Consider the following 21280-nt stretch of genomic DNA (forward strand, 5'->3'; position numbering starts at 1 on the left):
AATTCATAGACCCGAAGGGCTCAATGCCCAGAAAACTCACAACAATGAAAACTGTGTTCTAAAGAATCCAGCAAATTATGACACCAATTTCAATGGTCGGTAGATATAACAATTAATGCTTCTTAACAATAACACAACTTGAGTAACTATTTTTTGGTCGTTCTATGTAGAAAGATGATGTGGCGTTTTCCACCCTTTGGAGTTCGGATAGTGTCAAGACTGACAATATTTTTTATTTTTTTATTTTTTAAGCTTTTGGTATCCTGTAGGCATGAGGTGGAATGTTGGGCAGTTAAGAAACGGCATATTGTTAAATTATGTGTAATGTAAATGAGAATGTTCAGATATATGTGTGAAAAACTATGAGGGATAAGGTAAAGAATTGACATATTTTGGAGCGGATTTGGGAGTTACCTCAATTCATGAAAAACTTCAAGAAAGTCGCATGAAATGTTATGACTATGTCCAAAGGAGATCATTAGATGCACCTTCAAGGAGGAGTGACAAGACATATATAGAATGTTCCAAAAGAGCTAGATGCAAACAAAAAATGATGATAGGAGAAGTAATGAGAAAAGACATGCACAAATTAGGCATTGTCCCAAGTATGACAGTAAATAGAGCGGATTGAATGGCTAAGATCCAAGTAGCAGACCCCCTTTAGTTGTGCCCTATGTCGTTAATGTTCTTCGTATTTTGTATCTTTTAAATTTTACTTTCCATTTTCTTTGTCTTCTATTGGATTAGGTTGGGATTAGGTGTTGTTGGTGTTGGTGTTTTGTACGTTTTTTTTTTCTAAGGAAAAGGTTGGGTATGCCCAAATTTGTCTATCTCTCTCCTCATCCCCTTGGAAAAGTCCCCTATGCCCCTGCCCTTCCCTTCCCTCCCCTTCTATTGGTTGAGTCGAAAAGATGACGGTATACCTAAACCTCCTCATTTTTTTTAACACATTTTGGAACAAAACATGTATGTGTTGTTCGATATGGTTTTTATATTTTTTCACTTAGAAACCCAAACCCAGGGTCGTCGTAGATCAACTGATGTTAGGCTTGCCAGTTTTTGGCTTATGATCTGTCTTGGCTGTCGATAGGGAGTTAACCTCTTCGAGTAGCTAGATTACAGAGAACTTCACATATGAATTGGATTGAGAAAGAAAACAATTATCAAGCTTCTCAACCCTCTCAATACCACCACCACCATTTAGGTTAAAACTTAACATATGAGTAGGTGACTACTTATCCACAAAATTTCAACATCAAGACTTGTAACATTCAAGTGGTGACACTTGTACTCATTTGATGTGGCGCTGGTGAAATTGTAGTCTTGTACTGCTAGAATGGTGTAGGCAACACTAAGGGCCCATTTGATTTTGTTTCTCCTGTTTATGTGTTTAGAAACAACAGAAACGGCAAAAACCGTTTTTGTGATAAGAAATGATTTTTGGAAATACAAAAAGGTGTTTGATTTTTCTGTTTTTCGAAATGTTTTCAACAATGTAATCGAATTCAAGACATGAGTGAAGGCACAACGTCGTAGGAATGCAACTCACGAGTGAAGACATGCCATTGGAGTTGTGTATATGCCTCATGGAGATGAGCTTCAGAAGGATGAAGGCAATCTAAAACTGTGAGTTTCCCACAACCATGTTGGAATCGCCACATTTGGATAGCGATAAGTTTTAACAATGGGTTGGGGGTTTGGGTAGGTCGAGTGAGTATCAGGTTTTTCACAATTTTTGTCACACCCATTTGTTTATAGAAATAGAAAAACAAGTCTAACTTGTTTCTCCATTCTTATTTCTAGACACAGAAATAGTCATAAAGAAATATTTCTATTTCAAAAAACAAGTGAAACGAAACAGAAAAATCAAACAGTTTTTTGAGTGTTTTTCCATTTTTGAGCACAGAAAAACAGAAAAACCATTTCTATAAACAAAATCAAATGGGCTCTAATGCGCTAGACTAGTGAAAGGATATGCAAGAGCATCTTCAACACACAACAGAAAGGGGGCAATGTGGTATTTTTGCAGTTGGCTGTGTCGAGATGGAGGCAAACACCAGACTAACACTGACAGATTTCTTTTTCTCCCCCCTCCCCCCCCCCCCCAAAAAAAAATTCTCATTAACGAAAAGATAAAAAGTAAAGAGTGTTCCCTCCTCCCTCCTCCCTCCTCCCACAGTTAAGTAGGAATTCCTCCGCCAATGGATGGAAAACCATTTTGGAATGAGCATCTGAACAGTTTCCTTTTCAGGATATGATATGTGATAGGGTGGGTTTTTTTTTTTTTTTGGACAAAAATGAAATGTTATTCAAAAAAATCAGACAAGGAGGTACTCCTGCCGAGATATGAGTTATTTACAAGGAAAGGTGGGGGCTGAATCCACCAAGTATGAGAAAGAAAAAAATTTAAGAGCACCACTTGCAAGGAAGTGGGCTTCCCTATTAGAACTACGTTGAATGAAACAAAAAAGAACTGAAACAAAATCAAGAGAAAGTACAAAAATATCATCAACTATTTTTAAAGATGCCCAATCAAGAGAGGTAGAGATGCCATTGAGGGCCTGGATAAGAGGCTGGCAATCAGAAAATATCAAAAAAACAGAGAGCCCCAAGGTTTTAGCTAAGAGAAGAACGTCACGGACTCCTTCGGCTTCCATGGCTACAGCTGAATGACCCCAACCAGATTTGCACTTTCCTCTGATGAACACCTTTCCCCTATCATATATAGTTGCACCTCTTGCACCTTTATGAGAGTTTGATAGCTACGCTCCATCAACAAAAGCAAAAACATTGTCGTGCGGGATAATTGAAATTTAAAAATCAGCATCTAAGAAATGAGGGTGGTTATTATGAAGGGGAGGGCAAGAAATGGCAATATAAATCATACCCAATATGCTCTCTTCAACAGAACAATGAAAAGCTAAAATAATAGACTTCAAATTTGGTGAAGCAAAGTTAAAGACTATCTGATTTCTTGATTTCCAAATTTTCCAAAGAAGTGAGGACCATTGAATTTGACAATCTTGCTGGTCAAGGGCATTCTTGAAATTCAAAATCAAGAAATTGATCAAGGCACAAAAATCAACAATCTAAAGAGAGGATGCATTAAGCCTAAAGGGAGAAGCCTTCCAACAAGTAGTTGCAAAAGAACATCCAAATAGGGCATGCACAATAGTTTCCTCCTCCTGATGGCAAATGGGGCAGTAGGGGGTGCGGGAGTAAGATATGATATAAAGTAATTGATTTACAGCCAAGGCATTCGAGCTACATCTCCACAAAAACATTTTCATTTTTGGCAAAAATGAAAATTTCACAACACTCTCCAAAAGCCCGAACTAGAGGGGGATGCTAAGCTTGTTGGGCTATTAGAAACCATATGCAATGCTAGATAATAGACACTCTTAACAAAAAAATTACCATTCTTAGTTTGTCCCCAAAACCAACTATCTTGGTTAGGACAGCTCCTAAGAGGAATCTGCAGGATTGCATGGGCTTCAATGGGGGTGAAGGAGGAATTAATAAGGGAAGTGTTCCATTGTCTATATGGAAGCAACATGAGATCCTCCACCAAGTGAAGGTTTGCATTAGGGGTGGACCCCGTTAACTTGCCGTTAGGGAAAGAGGGAACCCAAGCATCATGATAGATGGTTGCGGATTTGCCATCACCAATTTTACTATGAAGACCATTTAAGAGAATAGTCCTACCTTTTAGAAGGCTTCGCCAAGCCCAAGAGCAAGAATTTCTATGGGGGGCATCAAAGAAGGAAGAATTTGGGAAATACTTCCCCTTGAGGACTTTAACCCACAAGGCATCCACATTGGACAATAGACGCCAACATTGGCGAGCCAAAAGAACTAGATTAAAGGACCTAAAGTCCCTAAACCCAAGGCCACCTAATGATTTCCTCCTACACAATTTATCCCAACTGATCCACCTTTTCCCTCTTTGTCTTTCCACAAAAAATGTTTTAGAAGTTTGTTTAGCCTGGAACAGACATAGATAGGGAGAATAAACATTGACATGGGGTATAAAGGGGAATACTAGTGGCCACAAACTTTATGAGTACTTCCTTACTAGCAGCAGACAAAAGGTTTTCTTTCCAACCCGCTAATTTGGATTGCACTCTCTCAATGACATTGGAGAACAATGACTTTATGGATTTGCCAAATTCAGTCAGTAGCCCGTGATATTTCCCGTGGATGGGAACCCTAGTAAATCCTACTATTCTAGAAACCTCCCTAACAACAGATGGGATTGTATTAAGGCTGAAAATAACACTAGATTTGGATATGTTTAGCTCTTGACAGGGCACTTGGCAGAAATCCTTAAGCAAATTAATAATTGTTTGGCTCTTCTGAATATAGGCTTTTGAGAACACTAAACAGTCATCGGCAAACATGTGATGGGAAACAGAAGGGCCAAATCTACTAGTCTTAATTCCTGCTATTTGGCAAGAGAGCTCAACTTGAAGAAAATAGCAAGATAAGGCTTCATGACAAAGGATGAAAAAGGTAAGGACTAAGAGGGCAACCCTGTCTAAGTCCCCTTTGGGGAATGATACTCCCAACAATAATGTCATTAATTTTGATGGAATAATGGACAATAGAGACACATTGCATTACCCATCACACTCACTTCTTTGCAAAACCATATCTAAGGATGGTGATAAGAAGGACCATTCCACCTTGTCATAGGCGTTACAAAGATCAAGCTTTTGGGGCATGTAACTGGATTTACCCTTTGAAGATCGCATTTGGTGGAAAATCTCATGAGCAACATAAACATTGTCAGAGATAGTCCTGGATGGGATAAAGGCACTTTGAGAGGGGCTGATCAAGGTATTAAGCAAAGGCTTAAGCCAATTAACCAAACACTTGGCTATGATTTTGTGAATGATTGTACACTGACTAATGGGCCTAAACTGAATAATGGACTTGGGATTTTTTTGTTTTGGAATCAGAATAATGGCAGTACGGTTAAATTCTTTAAGCATGAAGCCATTATTGAAAAACCTTTTGACGGCCCTAAGAAGGTCAACCCCGACAATGTGCCAATTTGATTGAAAAAATTTGACAGGCATCCCATCAAGGCCTGGGGCTTTATATGCCCCAATTTGGAATAATGCCTTTTTTATTTCCTCATCAGTGAAATCTCGATATAATAATTCATTATCGGAATGCAGTATGCAAGGTGGTAAGCACTGGAGGAAATTCTCAATACTTGAAGGGTTTGAGGAGGAGTATAGGTTATTGAAAAATTCAGAAATGTGTGTCTAAGTCAAGGCATTAAGGGATCCACTCCTCGACATTGTTCTTAAGACAGGAAATACGGTTGACTTGCCTCATCCTAGCTGTGGTCGTGTGAAAGAAAGAGGTATTTTGGTATCCAGCTTGTAACCATTTAACACGGGAACGCTGGGCCCAATACACCTCTTCCTGATGAAGCAAAGACTCGAGGCGCATTCAGTACTTAAATTCAAGGGATTGGGAAATAGGGCAATGAGGGTTCTGTTGGAGGGACTTCAGCTTTTCCATAGTTTTGGCAATTTCAACTCTAGAGTTTCCAAAGGTGGCCTTACTCCACCTGTTAAGATGGAATCCATAATTTTTAATTTTCCTACGAAGCTTATACAAAAAGAACCATGATAATGAAAGTCCCAATCATTAGCAAACAATACAGGAAAGGTTCGGAAGTCCTTCTCATTTGGCTTCGAAGCGAATGCCTGGGGTGGGTTGAGAACATGGTTACAATGTACTTGTCATCGACCGACCATGGGTATTATCGTCACATGACAAGGGACAAGTGGCAAAAGAAGATTTTCCAAATAACAAAAGAGCATCATCAGAATTCACAAGTACACTCCTCCCTCTCCCTCTCAGTTTCAAAAATATCAGACGATATTTCTGACGACGACTTGGTATACTATTAGGTACGCAATTGTAGCGCGGAGAGCTCCTCCCCTAGGCCCTAACTTCTCCTTCCTTGAACCAATTTTCCGTTTATGGTGCTCAATTTCTCTCTCCGGGATTCGATATTGGCTTAGTGATTACGACAAGATTCAAGACGCTGCTGTTATTCTCATCTACATTCAAGTATGCGCTTTAAAAAGAAATATATTATCAGTTACTGCTTTAGTTTTATTTTTACTCTTTTCCTTTTTAATTGGCAATTTTTGGGGATCTGTAGTCTGGAGGACTGTTCGTTTTGCTATCTTTCTCATTCCATCTTGCTATTGCGATCATAGCGATCTCCTCCACACTGATCCACCGACTTTCATTTTGATCCTACTTCAGTTTCTGTTTGTTTTTAATTGGAACTTTCACCCCCTAACTTTTTTTTCATATGATACTTCTAGAGGGTTCTGCTTAGTTGCTATGTTATTTTGTTTATGATTTTAAAATATAATTGGTCTTATTTTTTTTTACTCTTGTTGTATTGAAGTTGAGGATTCTGTGACTATCTTAGATCGGATGCGCTTTGGTTGGATCTCTCGGTGCAATGTACAATGGTGTCTTGCTGATCAATTTGGCAATAGCATTGTTTGCCCTTGTTGCAATTGAAAGTAGCAGCCAGCGCCTTGGCCGGACATATGCTGTTCTTCTTTTCTGTGCTATCCTGCTTGATATCTCGTGGTTAGTTCTCTGCGCCGGTCAGATATGGTGCGTCAACTTATACTTTCTATCTGTCTACCTATCTCTCAATCAGTATCGTTCATCCGTCTCCCAAATTTAATTATATACTAAACACTGATTTTAGATCCTGGAATATATTATTTCACAAGTTGTTAATATTCCCTGTAAAGTTAATTAGTGTGGCTGTTATGGGATTCTTTAAATGGTTGTACCTTGGAGCACTTCTAAATGTTGGGTATCAAATAATGTTGCCTATAATGTTAAAGAGGTACTGAACTAGTGAGAATCTTACGTTTTAATTAGTTTTAGGTTTGCATGGGAATATTGGTGCCCTTAAATGGACAATGATTTTGTTTGCAGCATGGTTTGACAATTTGTCCAAGGCGGAGGTGAAGTATCTGAGAAATTCTATCTAGCTTGTAGAGTTCCGACTAAATATGAAATAGTTGGAGTGTAAGTGTACATCATTGCAAAGGTGTTTTTCAATGTACATACCGAGGAAATCCTTTTGAAACCTAATTTCAAATTTTTTGTTATGACCCCAATTGGTTAAAAGGCCTGATTTAAAGCACTTCTTCAATCCTACAGCCTTGGGCATTTTGGCGAGGTCTGTAAATTTTTGTTCAATAATCAAATTCTGTTGATTGGTGGGTCATGGATGTCTATGGGTGCATATGGAGAGCATTATTGCGTTGAAACATGAATGTATGTGTGGGGGGGGGGGCTCTTTTTTTGCTTTGGTTTTGGTGCAAGAAAATTTCTACATTTCTACAGCTCAAGTTGTGAGTGAAAACAATAGTGCAATCAGATAACATTTCTTACTGATAGACCATAATTGGTACCCTAATTTTAGATCCCCATGCAGTTCTGAAAGTCAAATTTCACCAATAGGCTGTACATATTAACATGGCTTAAAAACTTCAAGCCTTTATCAAGAGAAATCAGACTTCTGTTTCACATCTCCGACTGGAACTGTGAAAAGTTCCTTAAGGGCTTTGTCATCTTTCTAAATAATTTTCCACTTCTCTTGAAGCGAGTATTTTAACATTTCACTTGCTTTCTAGATTCAGCTCCTCGTGCTTTGAAAAATTTTCAGAATATGACTGACTATCTTGTGTAAAGCAAGTAGCAAACTGTTCAGTCATCAATTGCCAGACTGCTTAGTCATTATCTTTTCGGTTCCCCTTTTCATTTTCACTCCCTATTCTTCATTTTATGTGGTGTGTGTGTATGTGTGTGGTTCTTCTTGGGATGCTTTGCCCTGCACCTCTCAGGCTATTGGAGTTTGTCGTTGTGTGGCTTGTAAAAGCTTCCAGCTGTCTAGGTCTTATCCTTTGGAATGAACTCCTTGTATTTTATTTCAATGTTCTGCTTCAAAATCCGTGGACAAGATCTGCTTTTGCTAGGATGTGGTTGATTGAGTGAATAGTCTACTTTTCTTTTGGTTCTTAATCCCTAAGGATTTCCGTCCATGCTGTTTGTTGGGATCATTGGGAACACTTGATCAGTGCCTTTTCATTTTTTGTCTAGCTCTTGTGTAACTGATCATTCTTTATATAGATTATGCTAACTAGTAATGTTTGTTAAGATTTCGCCACTTGTTTAGTAGTTCATATCTGTGATCAGATTCTTGCAACTCAACTCAATTAAGCCTTCTTCAAACTAATAGATGTTGGCTACAAACTTCTATTTTCCTGTTCCACTTTATTGAAAGCTGGAGGGTAATATGATTTTTAACTCGTTAAAATAGAAAAGGAAATATTAAGAAAGAAATCACAGACATCAACTTGGTTTGCTTGGTTATGTGGTCAGAAGATAGTTGATGATTCATCCATATATTTGTGATAGGGAGGAGGAATAAATTAATTTCCACACTAAAGGCTACAAGAGGTTTTAGGTCGAGCAGAACGAAGACAGAATATATGATGTGCCCCTTTAGCCAATCTAGAGGAGGGGAGGGAGTGGTGAAGCTTGGGGCACAAGAATTACCTCGGTGGGATTGTTGTAAATACCTGGGGTCTATCATTGACAAAGAGGGAGATATAGAGGATGGTATTGCCCATAAGATTAAAGTGGGGTGGATGAAGTGGCGAGGTGAGTCGGGAGTGTTATATGACAAAAGAATGCCTATTAAACTCAAGGGAAAATTTTACAAGATAGTTATTTGCCCAGCTATGACGTATGGAGCGGAATGTTGGGCAGTCAAGAAGAGTACTTTGAATAAACTGAGTGTTGTGGAGATAAGAATGTTGAGAGGCCTGTGCGGCAAGACCAGAAGAGATAGGGTAAGAAATGAGCATATTAGAAATGATCTGTGGTTGCACCAATCAAAGACAAACTCCGTGAGAGCCAATTGAGGTGGTATTACCATGTTCAACGAAGACCTATGGAGGCCCCAATAAGGAAGAGCGACCAGATTCATTTGGAGGGAGCTAGAAAAGGTAGGGGTAGGCCAAAGATGACTATTAACGAAGTGGTGTGAAATGATATGCAAAGTGTAGGGCTCGACCCTAGTATGACTTCGGATAGAGTTTCGTGGAGAGCAAGGACCCGTGTTGCGGACCCCCTATAGGGGATGTTTCCATGATGCGCCTTTCTATACTGCTATACCTTCTTCTACTATCTCCCAAGTTTCTTCTTTTTAACCTCTTTTTTGCTTCTTTATCTTCTTTTCTTTTTTCCATATCGGATCCATGTAGCCAACCCCATTCAGTTAGGATAAGGTTATGATTGTTGTTGTATTAAAGGCTACAAGAGAGATTTTGGATGCCCCAGGTGGACTAGAGGGAACTTGCAGATTATTTGTCTGTCTTTATCCATCAAGAGGATGAAGAAGATTGCTGCTGCCTATTTTTAGCATATGTCCTTTTATCGAATATCTTGAGGTTTGGCCAGAGAAGGATGTGTGTAATTAGAGGGGTCAATTACTATAAGGCCACAGTGGTTTTTCAAAGGTGGTTTTGTGAAGGGAAGAGATTGGGCTTTGCAAAAGTGAGGGAAATCATGACGTTTTTGAATTTCTGAAGATACCATTTGTGATGTTGGAGGGAAAAAATAGGAGAAGAAAAATGAAGGAAAATCAAATCAATCCGAGCAAATCCCTTATCTTTTTGACTGGGGTTTCTGAATTTACTAAGGCCTCTCATCTGGATAAGACTGGGTTCTCCCTTAGGCATCGTCCAATCAAATACTTGGGTTTGCCTCTGATTCCGGCAAGGCTCTTTGCTCATCACTGCACCCCTATGTTGGACCTCATAAAAAAGCGTCTCCAATTTGGAAAGCTAAACTCTTATCTTACATAGACCGCTTAGAGCTTATCTAATCAATGCTCTAGTCCTCCTATATCTATTGGTCAGGCATTTATGGCTTGCTTAAGTCCATTGTATCAAAGTTGGAATCTATTTTTGTTGCTTTTCTTTGTAAAGGGTCCGATTGATCTAGATTCTTCCACCCGCTAAGTTGGTCAACTATCTGTCTTCCTAAAGCTAAAGGAGGGTTAGGGCTAAGATAGATTAAAGATGTCAATTCCTCGGGAATCATCAAGCTAATCTGGAAGGTGGTTTCCAAAAAGAAGAGCATATGAGTTGATTGGGTGTACTCGGGCCTCCTTCGATTAGACTCCTTATGGATTGCTCCAATTCCCTTTGATGCTTCTTGGGTCTGGCGCAAGATCCTATCTCTCAAATCCTCTATATTGGGAGCCATTGTCTCTCAGATTGCAAGCGCATCCTCCACCTTACTATGGCTCAATTCTTAGCATCCAATTGGAGTGCTTTCTCAGGTCATCAGTGCGAGAACCATCTATTCTTCTGGGCTCTCTAACCGTTCTCTAGTTTCAGACATTTTGACCTCAGGCTCCTAGACCCCCCCAATTCCCTTCTTGCTGAATTTTGGAATGTCCTTCCATCTGTCTCTACATATCGTCAAAGAAGCGAAGGCATTGTTACTTGGTCTCCCTCCTCTTCTGGGCTCTTCAGCTCCAAGGCAGCTTGGGAATTTATAAGATCTCATAGCACCCCTTCTTCTCGGACAAGCTTGTTTGGTTCAAGCATCATATCCCCCATGATGTAGATAAATCACTTAATGGGCTTATTTTATTGCAAATAAGTCTTGGGTTGGGCCTTTCATCCGATGGGTTTTCTTTGTAATGAGTCACTTTAATGGGCCTAAAATATGGATTGAAAGTAGGAAAACGGGATTTAATTCATTAACTTAGTTAGAGTCCTGTTTTGTGTCTATTTCCTTTGTTATTTCAGTTTTTAGTTAGTTTATGTTTCCCTATTAGTGAATGACTAGTTAGTTACATACTTCATATTGGAGTTATAGTCTAGTACTATTTGGAGTCCAACACCTATTATGTAATGTCTAGTCCTGCTTGGAGTCTAACTCCTAGTTAGGTTATGACTACTAGTTTGCCCTCTTTATATAGAGGAGCTAATGTAATCTAATTTCTCAGATTTGAAGAATGATGAATTGAATTAATGTTTGAGAGCCTTAGGGCTGTGTGTGATTCTCCCCCCTTTATGCGATTTCTCCCTCCTTATTTGGATTTGTACAATTTCTGATTGTGTGATCCCTTCCCCCCTTCTATTCTAGTTCTTCCCTTATTCCCTAAGGCCCCTTCCATCAATTTGGTATTAGAGCCGAAGGATCCCTTGCTCTATTGAAACACAACTCCCTTCACCTCCCCGCAACTCCCTTTCTCTCCCTATTCCCCTTCCCATTCCTTAAACCCTACCTTTTTCCCTCCCTTAGATTAAAAAAAAAAAAGTCGAACCTCTATATTTACAGTTCTGCCATCATCTCCTTAACATCTATTTATTTACTGTTCTACCACTCACTCGTTACCTTGAGCATCTATCCCTAGTGATTCTAACAAACAAACCTGATCGATGGATCTAGATCTTTTATTGGATATCTGTCAACAAAATGCAATTGATGCAAGTGAAGCTCAATGAGATCCAACGACATTGCACGTATATAAAACCCAAGCACACTCTACCTTCAACTATGTGATCTCAGCCGTTGAACAACAGGTAGACGAACCAGAAGATTAATCACCAGGTAGAAGATGAGATGGCACTGTTGGTAGTTGAAGATTAACTTGTGGGAAAATTTAAATCGGTTGATCTCCTCAGTGAACCGATCAATTTTATTTTTCCGAGTCATTACTTCACCCATGAACTTCGCGTCGTGGATTTCATAGCATTCGATCATGGTTTTGATGGTGACTGCATACAGGCAAAGATGGATATTGATCGATTAGTGTTGATTCTCCCGTTCTACAAAACTCGTGGATGAGTTTTCTCAACATTGGGGGAATTGATGTAGTTAAGTCACTTAATAGGCTTATTTTATTACAAATAAGCCTTGGGTTGGGTTATGTATATGTTGGGCCTTTGATCCTATGTGTTTTCTTTGTAATGGACCACTTTAATGAGCCTAAAATATGGGTAGAAAGTAGGAAAATGGGATTTAACTCATTAGCTTAGTTAGAGTCCTGTTTTGAGTCTATTTCCTTTGTTATTTCAGTTTTTAGTCAATTTAGGTTTCCCTATTATTGAATGACTAGTTAGTTACCTACTCCATGTTGGTGTTCTAGTCTAGTCCTATTTGGAGTCCAACCCCGATTATGTAATGTCTAGTCCTATTTGGAGTCTTAACTCCTAGTTAGGTTATGACTGCTAGTCTGCCCTCTTTAGGAGCTAATGTAATCTAATTTCTCAGATTTGAAGAATGATGAATTGAGTTAATGTTTGAGAGCCTTAGGGTTGTGTATGATTCTCCCCCCTTTATGTGATTTATCCCTCCCTGGTTGGATTTGTGCAATGTTTGATTGTGCCCTTCCTTTCCCTTCTATTCTAGTTCTTCCCTTCTTCCCTAAGCCCCCCCCATCACCCCGCCAGAGTTTCACCCTTGGAGAGCTCTCATTAACTGCCTCCCAACCAGTCCGTCCTTATTCATCGGAGAATTCATGTGGCCACTCTTTGCCATCTTTGTGGATCTGTGACTGAAGATATAGATCATTTATTCTTTGCTTGCCCTGTCTCCTCCATTTGGAATGGAGTCCTTGCAAAGTGTTGGCCTAGAAGGAGAAGAATTCTCCCTTTTTAGAGCGAATGGTTATGGATTTACATGTCATTTGCTTGGACTTCTATTTGTGACATTGTGGGCAGGCTTGCTTTTTAAGCTACTATTAGCTAGATCTAGATGGAAAGAAACCGTAGGAAATGGACCTCCAATTCTAGTCCTCCGGAAAAGATTTCGGACTCCATTTTCTTTGATGTTAAAGCTAAATTATCCAATGTATCCGCAAGTTGTATTGCTTCCTCTAGGAACGGTCACATTGTTGGGTCTTGGGGGCTTTCTTCTATTGTAATTAGGACCTCCTCCCCTTCTTTAGGGCTGTTCTTTGGTCTTTTCCTCTTCTTGAGTTCTTGAGGCTCTGTTTGTATTTTCCTCTTTTTTTTCGTAATGAATTATTTATTCACCAAAAAAAAAAAAAAAAAAAAAAAAAAAAAAAAAAAAAAAAAGAAAAAAAAAAAGAAAAAGAAGGATCAATTTACTAGGTTCAATCTAGATTTTTGTGCACACTTCATCAAGTTCTGCTACATATGCAATCAACAACAACTAAAGAAGTTTCTCATTCCAAAACTTCTACTAGGGAGAATGAGTTATAAATAGACATACCCATATCTAGCTGTTTCCTCCCTTATTAATGGTCCAAAATATTAAGTATTATTCGATAATTAAGCAGAATTGGAACAGCAGAAACGATTTTCTGCTAACGTTTGATAATGTTTATGCTGTTTCTGTGTCTAGAAAGAGCAGAAATGATTTTCCCTGTTTCTATTTTCTGAAACGGAATTTTTGGTGTTTGATAAACTGTTTCTGGAATTGTTTTTTGCACACATATTTTCTTCAAGCCATTAGCGATTGCACAATTCGTATCGAGAAGATGTTTTGTGATAATCAGGCAGCCATCTATGTTCCAGGTAACCCTGTGTTTCACAAGAGAACCAAGCACATTGATGTGGATTGTCATTTTATGCGCAATGTTGTTATGAAGAAGTTGATCACCACTCCGTTTGTTGCTTCCGCTGACCAACTTGGAGATATGTTTACCAAACCCTTGTTTGGTCCTGCTTTTTGAAAAGGATGTTCCAGGCTAGGCATGGGTGACTTCTATGCTCCAACTTGAGGGGGAGTTTTAAATAAGTAATATGGACTCTTTGTACTTTGGGGGGGGGGGTTACAAAGGGTACATGTATAGCGGTTGTGTGACCTAGCACCCAAGTCTCTAAAGTATCTCTCGATGCAGTTGGCAAGTAGAGTTAGATTATCTTCCTTATTCACTTTATTTCTTTCCTATTTGTTGTTTCCTTGTTAGGATAGGAAGCTGACACTTTATTTCCTTTTTCTCTTGTAATTGCCTTTGCTATATAAATAAAAGAAAGGGGGGACTGCAAGTCACGATTCTGTGAACTAGCAGTCTCGATTCTCTTCTTCTTCTTCTCTTGGTGATTTCTGGGGTTAGTCTCAGATATTGTTACAATATGAAAGGGAAGAGTTATAATGCTGTAGATCTTAGGTTGAATTTGTGGAATTGGAAACTTTATCTCTGGAGTGATAGGATAACTGTGGATCTGCAGCTAGTTTTTGGCAGGTTTGTATATCGATTGAAGATGCCAGTCAAATTACAGAAATACATGTCATAGTTAAAATTTTAATGAGTCATATTAAGAAAGTCATAATAACCTAAGACACTCAAATTGTCAAATTACTGCTGCTTGTTCTGAATGGTTCAGTGTTTGAGTTGGTTTGAGAAACTCATGTTGGCCATTTCCTGGGTTGGGGTTGTATGTCAAGATAACCTGATCAGCAGAGCAGGATGTATTTGATCGCTGGTTAATTGTTGTTTCTGTCTTGAGTAATGAATGCTAATATGCCATGGAACCTTTTTAGGATTCCCTAGTATCACACCTAATGAATTAATTGTTCATTCTTTCGTAAACACTTTCTTCATCTTTATGTTGTTTACACAGGAACATTTCTCATAAGTTGTACGAAACCTTCCTTATCTTTTCGGTGAAACTTTCTCTCTCAATGCAAATAGTTGGGTTCTCTCTGAGGCTGGCATCTTCATTATTATGGATTCAGATGTATAGATTGGGAGTTTCATCTGTAGACAATGCAGCTTCTCAAGAAGCAGATTTTGATTTGAGGAATAGTTTTGTGAATCCTTCAGCTCATTCCATGGCTAGAGAGATATCTCATTTTGACAGCACATTAGGAGGTTCTATTTATGACCCTGCTTTCTATTCATCTCTCTTTGAAGATGCTCGTGATAATGGATATCAGGTAAATCATCTTTGAGTTTGTCGAGGACAATAAAATTCTTGTTATATATATATATATATATTTCTCTATAATCTACTATTATTGGGGTTTCTGTCATTATTAAATTGGATGATGTTTTGGTCATTCTATCTTCAGATTATATTAATTAAATAAATGAGTCAAGTGGAAGGGAATTCACTTCTTTCAGACATTCTTCCCTCCTCCTCTTGTCTTCTCGTCATGAAACCTTAGAACAGAATTTTCTCAGTAGCAGGTACCGGAGGCGACAGAGCTCTGATGGAAAGAAAGGAAAATGGGAGATCATTGACCCCAACTTGCGAGCTTTCTGATTTCATCTGGACATGCTATTGATATCAGCAGCCTTACAATTAGGTCTCTCCTCTGAGAGCTGAAGGTGGATTCTAGGAGAGTTCTATTTTTAGAGTCTTTTGGTGTATTTTCCAGGATGAGCCAAAGTAAGACCTTGTGCAAGAAATTATCCATAGTATTGGGAAAAATAATGATGGCTATTGCTTGCACCCATTGTTCCAGAAAATTATGGGAAGAGAAAACTGAGGGACAAGTCGACAGAAGTCGAGGAATAAGATATATCAAGGCATAGGGTGAGCGAAGTGAGGAATAAAATCATCTCAGGGTTCCTGCCTGTAATTTTTTTTTCTTATCTCTGGACAGTATAACAAGAGCAAATATTAGAGATTTTCCCCCTGTAAACAAATGCATTATAATTGTCAATATTTATTCTATTATTGTTACACCCGTGCCCAAAATCCCGACCAAATTTAAACTTTTGGACATAGGTAATGCAACCCGGGTGACAACCACTAGTAACTTGTGGATTTGCCCGAGCTTTAGTAGTAAAATGCACCAAGGGGTGGGGCTCACATACTGGAAACACCTTAGAAAGGGCCCGTTCAACTTAAATATCCATTTCCACACAAAAGGACCAATTCGGCTTTCATTAGTGAAAACCTCCGGTGAGTTATACCGGTCAAAATCGGGTTATTTGGCTATGGGGCCCGATCCCTCGCACCCGAGTAACTCAAACCCAATTCCAAGGATAGAACAACATAATTAGAAATAGATTAATATATTGGGACACCCCAAAGTGGGCCCGTTATCCCAAATTATAATTTAAACTAGTAAAGGGTAGAAACCCATTATTTTTCCAAACAACCCTTAGTTAACATAAGTGACTATATAAATAGAAGTCCTTACCCATTCTTTTCATTCCTACCAAACTAAAAGCAAGAGAAGGGAGAAAGAAGAAGAAGAAGAAGAAGGGGAAGAGCAAGGGAGAAGAAGGGAGGAGCAGGGATTTTCCTACCAAGTAAGGTAAGATGTTTTCTCTCTACTCCTCTCCACACACACACATCTCTCTCCCTTCCATTTTCACTTTCTATTGAACTAGTGAAGAATCGCCCCAACCGAATCTCCCTACCCAAATGCCCTATGTATGAATTGATTTGGGGATTCGGTGTAGGGAACTAACTAGCATGTTTTACCACTCAGTTTGGGTGCATAAACCTCCTCCATAGGAAGCCCCATAAAAAAAAACCCAACTTGAACAACACAAAACCTAGAAATGGAAAAATTTACTAAAACCCACCTTCTCACTTGTCAAAACTACAAATTGGGAGAGGGGTTTAATGTAGGAGACTTATCCTAGCAAGATTGATGGATTAATTTGAGTCCATGAACCCTCCTTAGTAAAATCCTCAATTTGGGTAACTAAACCCTAGAAATGGTGGGTTTTTCCCAAACCCTCTATACCCCACCATTCAAACTCAAAATCGGGTGGGAAAAAATGAAATTAAATACATGTATAGTGGATTGGGGTGACCACATAAGCCATTGGTGGTCACCACACACACCCTCAACCGAATACCCCAAATTTAGCTTAGTCGCGACTAGAACTTTGGGGAATTTGGATGCATTGTGTAAACCTATCTTAATTAAACCATTAATTGCACTTAATCTAAGCTAATTGAGGTGGGTGAACATCCCCCACATATAAATTAGCCCTTATGGTCATAAAACCCTAAGTTGAGAATGATTTCAAAGAAAAGAAAAATAGGGAATGAAGCTAGAACATGTGCCTAGAGTCTCATTTCTCTATGAATGATTTATTCTCTTAAAAATCTTATGTATCCTAGGAGTAGAACCAAGAAGTGACAAAACAACGCGACGCGAGGCCATCGGCTGTCCATCATCACCTAGGACTCGAGGTGAGGGGATTTTGTGTTTTCATAGATTGATTGTATCATAATGCATATGTGGATGAATTATATCATTTTGTATATTATTATCTCACTTGTGGAAAATGTTGACGTGGCATGAGAATGTGGATTATGGTTGTGCATGTGTGTGTGTGTGTGTGTGATTGGGGTGCAGGGTGGCCAACGGTTGGTGTCGACGGCACTGCATGCCCAGAGTGAGAGTATGTGTATGTGTGTGACTGGGGTGCAGGGTGGCCAACGGTTGGTGTCGGCGGCACTGCATGCTCAGGATGAGTGTGTGTGTGTGTGTGTGACTGGGGTGCAGGGTGGCCAACGGTTGGTGCCGGCGGCACTGAATGCTCAGGGTGAGTGTGTGTGTGATGGGTGTAGGGTGGCCAACGGTTGGTGCAGGCGGCATGACATGCTCCAGGTGTGTGTGCGTGTGTGTGTGTGTGTGTGTGACGGGTGTAGGGTGGCCAACGGTTGGTGCCGGTAGCACTACATGCTCAGGGTGAGTGTGTGTATGTGACTGGGGTGCAGGGTGGCCAACGGTTGGTGCCGGCGGCACTGCATGCTCAGGGTGTGTGTGTGTGTGTGAGTGTGATTGAAATGTGTTATGGTATATTACAATGCATTGGGCTAGGATAACCACCCTGGTACTACAACCCTTGCCAATAGGGGTTTACGTATTGGCTAATCCTTTCGTCCGACGGTCCGAGGTTGGGGATGATTTTTGGTGACTGAGGTGCGCAGATGCCAGTGTCGTGATAAACGCTCACACGATGTTGGATTCGATGATGGGTATACCCTACATGAGTACATGCGATGTTAGATTCAATGTAGTGGTATTATAAGAGGGTTATTAATAGGGGCTTACAGGGTACCAAAGTAGCCATGTAGGGATCGGTATGCTCCTGACTCGTAACCCTAGTTATCAACTCGGCCGAATAATTCGCGAATTATTCGGCCGAACCGAATTTTTCCGAATTTAATAAAAAATTCTGACCGAATCCGAATTAAAAATAAAATTCGGTAAAATTCGTGATTTTTTCAAAAGTGAATATAAAACGCGAATAATTCGGACTGAACCGGATTAAACCGAATTATTCGGTCCACTTAAACAGTATTTAAAAAAAAAACCCAATAAGCTTTTTTGACCGAATCCTTAAATTAATCAATCGAATTATTTCGAATAATTCTCGAATCCGAATTTGCTAACTATGCTCGCAACTAGCTTGTATCCTTGGGGACTGATAATTTACATTCATGATTGGGGATACCACCTATGTTGCAGTAGCAGTTATACCCCTTCGGACTTAGAAACTGTTGCTTAGAATTGTTTGATAATAATTGAATCATGTCATTGCATTCATATAATTGCAATCATATTGATGTGGTTGGACATGGATCTTTATATTATTGCATTTTTTTGGATTGTTATGATTGCTTGTGTGTGTGTGTGTGTGTGTGTGTGTGTATTACCCCTCACTGGGCTTCGTGGAAGCTCATCCCATTTGTTGCACATTTTTTAGATGGTGGAACCAGTGCAAAGGCAGGCTTGGGACTTCGGTGGCAATGGTAAGGCTTATATCTACGAGACACCGTGTTGATGGGCATCACTTCTTTATTTTTAGTTGTTTATCCTTATGTATTATTTATAATCTTGTAATACCTGGGATCGAAATTCAAATGAATTTTGGTATATGGTAATTATCATTTAGTGAATCACCAGCAAGGATTAAAGTATCGGTATCGGTCGCCGTATCGGTCGGCCAAAATTAAGATATGTTTCAAAGGGTATCGTATCGTATCGGAGATACGCTAAAGATACACACATAAATGGATAGAAAACATTTTTTTAAACACTTTTGCATAAAGAATTTGTTAAAAAAAGCTATTGATAACATGTATTATGCATAAACACTAAATTGAGGGTATCACACTAAGAATTCAAGGTTTGTAGTTGTCTCATAAATGTAAAATCCTTGTTCCCAACCTTGATTTCTACTTTAGTTAGAGAGAAATATAACTGGCAGCAACTTTGGAACAAAAACTCCTCAAAAAATCGTGTTTTTCTGAAAAATTACCCATCTTGGCCATTATATGACCATAGCGCACTGTATCGATACATACCGATGCGTATCGATCGATACGTACCGATACTCATCGATACGTACCGATACTCACCGATACATACCGATCGATACGTATCGATACGTACATATACATACCGAAACATACATTTCACCTCAATTTTATATTTTCCATAGAGTCGTATCAGTGCATATCGTATCGTATCGATGTGTATCAATGGTGTATTGATGTATATCGGTATGTATCGTAGGATATATATCGATACGAAAGGATTTTAAAAATTCCATGTATTGTATCGGTGTGAATCATATCGGTTGGCTAAATTTAAGATACGTATCGGAGGGTATCGTATCGGTATCGGAGATACTTTAAACCATGATCACTAGTAGTAAAGTTTACAAATCTTCTACGTGTACTTTGATTTTAGTTGTGATTTTGGGGCATTTACGGATTAGGGTATTGTATCTATGATCCTGGAGGGTTAGGCTAACTGGATATAGGTATCCAGTGCCGCATACCTTGGCCTAGAGGAGGCAGGGTGTGACAATTATAACAATATGCACAACTGATATGTTAAAGCATCATCCACAAGGCACTATGGATCTGATTAAGATGACAATTTCTTTTTTCTCTTGAAAACCTTGGATATATTGCGGATTTTTACAAGGCTTATGACGGTATTTAAATCTTTTCCATTTATCTTGTTCCCCCAGATATGTATCCATTCTATATGTCATACGAAGGCCCTTCTATTCATTGACATGCTTAAAAGTTCAATGTTACTGAGTATTGTGCCTCGTGCATGCATCTTACACTTCAGGCAAGGGGTTGCACCCCTTGTGCCTCATTGAATCACATATTGCAGTATGTTACTGACACGTTCACCTTTGTGCGCTTTTATAGTTGGGTTGTTCTTTTCATTCAAAGCATAAACCCTTTTGTTCGACAATTGCAATTTTAGAAGCTTGCTCTAGTTGACTAAATAAATCATGCTCTATAATTTGGCAAATTGGTTAGGCCATGGTGCCAAGGTTTTGCTAGCTTGCATTCCAGTTATCTTCTAAACAATGTGCATCTAGTTGGGAAAAGGTTTTGTTGTTGTTGTTGTACTTTGATTTAAGTAAATTTATGTGATCTATGTGAACTATAGATCTAGCTGTTTTTATATTTATTATTATATATTGTTGTAATACAACAACAGCCATACAATGACTCCTAATAATAATGTTTTATTGATACTCTTTCAGATGACGAACCAAGTTGGACATAAATCGAACCTTCCCTGAGCTCTGGCCTCCATGGCTGCCCTCCCTACTGGGGAGCCTCCCTCTGATGTTACCTCTCTTCCCTTCAACCCTGAACCTCCACCCACCATCTCTGATCCTCCCCTTCTTCCCAAATCCTCTCCCTTAGCAAATGCCTGGAACTCTTACCACAATTTTGCCGTCTCCGTTGCTGTAGATGGCCTGCCACTTCAATTCATACCTCCCTGTTCTCTGGGAGAATACTTGCTAGCTAAATGTTCGGTGGGGCTTCCTGACGATGAAGCTTCCACATGGTCCTACTCCCTTATTGGCCACTTCCTGGGATATCATCCTCCTTTTCATTTGGTCAAGCAATCACTTCTGAAGCAATGGAGACCTTCAGGCACGATGGACACATTCTTGATGGATCATGGTTTCTTCTTGTATAAGTTTTCTAAGGAAAGAAATAAGATTCGTTGCTTGGAGGGAGGCCCGTGGCTCGTGGGATGCAAGCCTATTTTGCTAGGATCCTAGAACAGGCAGCTTCTGTTGAACCAGGTGCACTACTCCACCATCCCCCTTTGGATATCTCTGCCAGGGCTTCCTCTGCATTTTTGGTGCACAGATGGGCTGAGTATCATTGGTTATGTGCTTGGCACTCCTATTTGCTCTGATGCTAGAACCAACAAGAAAGACAGGCTTGCTTACGCTCGGATCTGTGTAGAAGTGCCT

General features: G+C 39.4%; 1 protein-coding gene across 1 annotated transcript; it reads left to right on the forward strand.

The window, feature by feature from the left end:
* Positions 1-5829: 5829 nt before the first annotated feature.
* LOC122090126 lies at positions 5830-18938 on the forward strand (the record flags this gene model as incomplete). Its single annotated transcript, XM_042659976.1, has 4 exons — positions 5830-6093; positions 6467-6660; positions 14679-14994; positions 18743-18938. Coding segments are annotated over 4 exons (852 nt in total), but the record flags the coding sequence as incomplete, so codon positions are not given.
* Between the last annotated feature and the right edge of the window lie 2342 nt (positions 18939-21280).

The sequence above is a fragment of the Macadamia integrifolia genome, chromosome 9, assembly GCF_013358625.1.
Source record: "Macadamia integrifolia cultivar HAES 741 chromosome 9, SCU_Mint_v3, whole genome shotgun sequence".
NCBI classification, from domain to species: Eukaryota; Viridiplantae; Streptophyta; class Magnoliopsida; order Proteales; family Proteaceae; genus Macadamia; species Macadamia integrifolia.